We start from the raw sequence: 4,961 nt of genomic DNA, 5'->3' as shown, positions 1-4,961 counted from the left end.
CCCGTCAAGGTGCCGCCGCTCAGCCGCTGCAACCCTTAAGTGTTGATTGCTTTGGCTATATAATATATGCAAATCTCGTTAAATTGGATTAGAATCTGTATATGAGTTTTCAGGCTTAGACGCCATTCTCTCTTGCATCTTTTGGTAATGTGAAAGCCCCATATATCTACAACATAGATTTGCTAGGATATTGACATCTGGTGAAGCAAGTTGGAATTTTAGCCGCCGACTAGAGCTTAGCACGCCGTATAGTCTATCTGACATATTTCTTAAGGTCCATATAATGGCTAATGCATTTTGACAATGCAGCTAACAATTATGTGAGGAAATAAGGTTTACACAATTATCTTGCATTAATCTAGATATCTTTCATCGGTGAAGCATGGTATGGCCATCATATTCAAAAGCATCTGGTTTGGTATCATGGTGTATTGTTTATCAGGGAGCATGGTCTAATTCTCTAAGTCATGGGTCACTAAACGTTACAAAGAACAAATGAGATATGCCATAACTACTTTAAGAATGAGATAATCATCTTTTTTTGACTCATCATTGTTTTTGTCATGATCAGCAACATATCACTTTAAGAATGCATGGTCATCAAAAATTATTGTTGTTTTGATGAATTTGAAGCAAATATGTGATCCAGTTGAGGCTTCTGTTATCCAGATTTCATGCCCCATGTTTAGCTTTGGCTGGAGTGACTGATTCCAGTTATAATTGCAATCAATGACTTGAGGAGCACCTAATAGGAGGAAGAGTAATAATTGATCTAACACGCGAGAAGAGTTATGAACGTCCATTTTTTGTGTGTCTTTAACTGTTACCACTTTTCACTTCCAACTGGACATGAAAATTAATGATATTTACAGCTCTAGTAGTTTTCATAGTTGAATGTACACCTTCATGGTATCCACTTCTGTATTGATCTAGCTAGATCTGGAATTGCTGGGAATTTTTTATGCTATATTGCTTTATTATTTTGTTTTTCATGCCCAAATGAAGGCTTTTGCTCAAGCAAAAAGTCACTATTGATCAACATATTTGCAGCTTGCCCTTTCCCCATTTTTATCCCTCTTGCATTGTACTGTAACTTGTCAGGAAACAATCAAGCGCCTCATTGAACAGATAAAACAGTGTAGCATGCATGTTGTTTTTTTCCTAATCTGATGTTCTTAAATCAAGAATGACTAAAAGGATATTATAATTGGAAGGGAGTTTGGGAAGTATGCTTCTGGGGGGAATGAGCAAATCAAAAACATTTCAATAAGATCTATCGTTAACGTGCTTAGACAATCCTACCAGCCCTTCTGCCATGAAGTTACCACTGCAAAACCTTGATGGGGCAATTGGCCCCCTCCCCCTGTCCCCTTATCATTTAAAGATTCCACCATCAAGTTTCAGGCTTATCAAACATGTAACAAACAATTCTTAACTTGTTGTGTTCTCTGTAGGAACTCAGGGACGCAGAGATTAGTCTGTCTCTGAGTATTCCTTACCAGCAAAAGCTAACTATTTCCTGGCAATATAAGGTGCTTGTTGGGCCCATATAGCCTTGTCAGGCTCTTAGTTCTTACCAAGTCCCACCAAGTTGTTATTTTCACTTTCTTTGGTTGCCATAAAGCTCAGTGTGGCATCTTTTCAGCACATGCCCTGTTTGCTGTCAACACACGCTTTTGCTCCTTGTTCCATAAAGATGTGTTTGCTGCTAGTGAAAAAAAATTTGATGTGGTCTCTACTATAGTAAAATATGAACTGGCCTTCTTAGATTCGATAAGCATAGAGTCGTTACAGGATGCAGTGGTTGTTTTACCCCATAAAACACGCTTCCTCCATTGCAGCAGGCATGGTTCTGGAATTTAACCTATGGAAAACAATTGCAATTATCTGATGGAACTAGTTTTCATGCTATCCTTTTTGCCTCACATGTTTAGAGCAGTACTTCTATGTTTGTATTTGTATAATTGTATTGCTGTAATATAGGGGGATTGTTAACATAGAGCTGTGGTAACAAAACTGTAAGACTATCAAAGAATATTCTTGTTTCAAATTTTTTGTACGAGTGGAGGGAATTTTTGAGAGGTTGGGTTGTTACTTGATTTAAGCTGTATATTTTGTTAAAATACTTTGTAACCCAACCATTGGTTGTTTCTGCAATATCTGTGAGTTCCAACCGCTACTGTAGCCCTCCACAAGCTATAGCCAGGTGTTTTGCTTGTTGACTCAGAATTTTTTGTTACACTAAACAAAAGATTGATGAATATAGAGTAGCATTTGTATGTTATGCACTATGACTGATTTGACTGAAGAACCACCCAGTCCTCTTTGTGTTAAGGATTGTCCAGGAGTGCACGTTATCGGTTCCCTGCTTGCAGTCTTTGATCTACATGTACTGATTCTGAACTCTTTCGTGATTGTTCTTGGCTTCTTGCAGGGAAGAATATCATGTGTGGTGCATGTTAATCCACACAACCAAACCATAGTACATCAGGACTGCTATCCTGAGGTAAAGAACTGCAAAGCTTATACACTCTCTGATGGTTGACTCTGAGCCTTTCAGAAGCTGACCTTTTCTTTTTCTGAATCAGTGAAATTGCTAGCGGAAGCTATCCCCTCTGGCGAATGGATGATTTCTAAACTTCACTTGGAGTTGTGGTTGTAAAAACTCGATCCATTGGCTTTGGGTGTACACGTGCGAGGAACAACAAAACTATACTGCCTGTTGTGAAGTCGTTGGCACGTCATGTAATACCGATCAGTTCCCTGAGAAGAAAATGTCGTTTCACATTGGTATTCCGGGTGCTGTTCCTGTTTGGGTTTATTGGAACATTGGCCACATGGATCATCTGGTAGTAGTACCATCACTGATGACTGATTCGCGCGTATGATTTTTCCATAATAACCTTGGCATAAAACTCACGATGACACTAACATTCGATTCTTGGCCGTTTATCTCGGCTACTAATCTATCATTACAAAAATATTACAGAGAGGATTAATCCTGATTCTAATCTCGTACTACTCTCGTGTACAGGTAGCCTGCGTGGCTGAATTGCAGCAGCCTGCAGCAATGCCTACACAGCCGCTAGTATTACTATTACTTACTATACTACTACTGCAGTAATAACACAATGCACAGAGCACTATTTGGCCTCACTCATCTTTGCCGACCCCGGCGCCGGCGCCGGCGGCGGCAGCCCGCTGTCGAGGCAGCTCCGGCATCGCTTCTCGATCCAGCCCTCGATGTCGCGGTCGTCCCCGCTGGGCACGACGTACCGGCCGCCGCACACCCGCGCGAGGACGCCCGCCAGCACCGCGGCGAGCACGATCGCGGCCACGATCACCACCAGCGTCTGCACCGACCTCACCGTGGCCGCCGCGGACCCCGCCGCCTCCTGCTTCTGGGCTCGCTGCGCGTACGACGTCGCTGTGGCGGCGCCCTCCTGCAGCGCCCTCCTCACGGCCTGCGCCCACGAAGACGAAGCGGTCGCCGCCGCCATCTCCACCGCGCACCCCCACCGTCGCGCCGCCCAAAGAAGCGCAGCGGATGCAGAGCTGGCTGCGCGCGGCTAGCTTCTCCGGCGAGCGTGGCACTCGGTTCGTTGCGGCCGGTTGTGTCGCTTATAAAGAGAGGCGGCCCATGCGCGCGCGCCGGACAAAAGAGGGGTCAAGAGCCGAGAGGGGCGCAAGTCCTTGTGCGGTGTCAGTGTGCTCGAGCGTGACATTTGCTGGTGGCCGCTGCTGCCGCTGCGACTGCGAGCTGCTATTAGCCTGCTACTGCTAGTGCTAGGTGTAGGCGACCGTTGCCTCGCCCGCCATGATTTCCGAAACGACGTGACGTGGCGTCCCTTTCGTTCCCCTCGCCTGGGAAACCGCTCGCCTTCGCGTTCGCGTCCGCGTTTGAAAGGGGCAAGGAGGGGAGGGAGGGAGCCTGGCGACTGGCGAGAGCCTGGTGGTTCGGGTAAGGCTGCGACGTCCGCCAGGAAGCAGTTCTCTCTTGAGCGGCTGAGCACCACTGACCACTGCACCAGCCAGCGGCAGCAACACGGACGCGGGCAGGGGGCGCGCGCGTCGTTTCGGCGCTGTACGCACGGCGGCTTTGACAGGTCGAGCTCAGACCTCAGAGCGTACTCCTACGTGACAGGGTGACTGGGTGAGACACCAGGCGGGCAGGCGGTCACCTCGTCGCCCCGGTGTCGTCTTGCGGCTGCGCGGCGCAGAGCGGTGGGCTCGGTTGCTGCTAATGCGGCAAGCGCCCCCACCACCGGACTGTGTTTTCTCGCGGGCGGGCTTTGGGATCTGGGCTAGTTGGGCTCTTTTCTGGACCAGTGTGGTACGAGACTATGAGAGACGGCGGCAGTGGCGTTACGCTGTGCTCGATTAGGAAGAATCCACTGCGATCGCATGAAAAGAAGGTCTGCGACAATGACTTCTGGCTTCGTTCTCCAAAGAAAAACAAAATGTCGTGTTTCTTGTATTCTTCAGAGGACAATGGATAGAAGAAGACTAAGTAGAAACGAGTTGCGGCATGTAAATGGGCCGTCATCCCCGTAAATGGGTCGTCTATCATCTTGGGAATTTTTTTTATATTTTTTCTTTTACAATTTTGCAGAAATAAATAGCAGTCCAAAAATTCGTAGAAATAGACCCGGTTTACTTCCGCGGTTTGATCCGGCAGTAACTTCCCCCTCTAAAAAGTACACATTCAAAAAATCATAACTAATTTATATGAACTTGAATGGAGATAAACTTTATATGAAAATTGTAGATCTTGACGAGATCTACAACTTTGTAGTTCAAATTTTTTTTCATTTGATGTCATCTTGGTACTCGAATAATCGACACAAGTTTTAGATGAATTTTAGATCTGAAACTGGGCAGCACACATTCAAAAAATTATAACTCATTCATATGAAATCGGAGAGATAAGTTTTATATAAAAATTGTAGCTCTCGATGAGA

General features: G+C 45.8%; 1 protein-coding gene and 1 long non-coding RNA gene across 2 annotated transcripts; one reads left to right on the top strand and one right to left on the bottom strand.

Moving 5' to 3' along the window:
- The first annotated feature begins 38 nt into the window (after positions 1 to 38).
- LOC111255945 lies at positions 39 to 2,845 on the top strand. The gene is made up of 2 exons (XR_002676107.1): positions 39 to 2,506; positions 2,589 to 2,845. It is a non-coding gene; the product is annotated as an uncharacterized LOC111255945 (long non-coding RNA).
- A 77-nt stretch (positions 2,846 to 2,922) lies between these two features.
- On the bottom strand, positions 2,923 to 3,714 carry LOC101763645. Its single transcript, XM_004982043.3, has one exon. The coding sequence runs from the start codon at positions 3,498 to 3,500 to the stop codon at positions 3,144 to 3,146; it is 357 nt and encodes a 118-aa protein (XP_004982100.1). The 5' UTR covers positions 3,501 to 3,714; the 3' UTR covers positions 2,923 to 3,143.
- Between the last annotated feature and the right edge of the window lie 1,247 nt (positions 3,715 to 4,961).

This window comes from Setaria italica, chromosome IX (assembly GCF_000263155.2).
Source record: "Setaria italica strain Yugu1 chromosome IX, Setaria_italica_v2.0, whole genome shotgun sequence".
Lineage (NCBI taxonomy): Eukaryota > Viridiplantae > Streptophyta > Magnoliopsida > Poales > Poaceae > Setaria > Setaria italica.
Note: the sequence above shows the minus strand (reverse complement) of the source record. Positions and strands in the feature narration are given on the sequence as shown.

Bases quoted from the DNA above. Each gene is read 5' to 3' on its own strand.
- LOC101763645 (XM_004982043.3), bottom strand. From the start codon at position 3,500: ATGGCGGCGGCGACCGCTTCGTCTTCGTGGGCGCAGGCCGTGAGGAGG.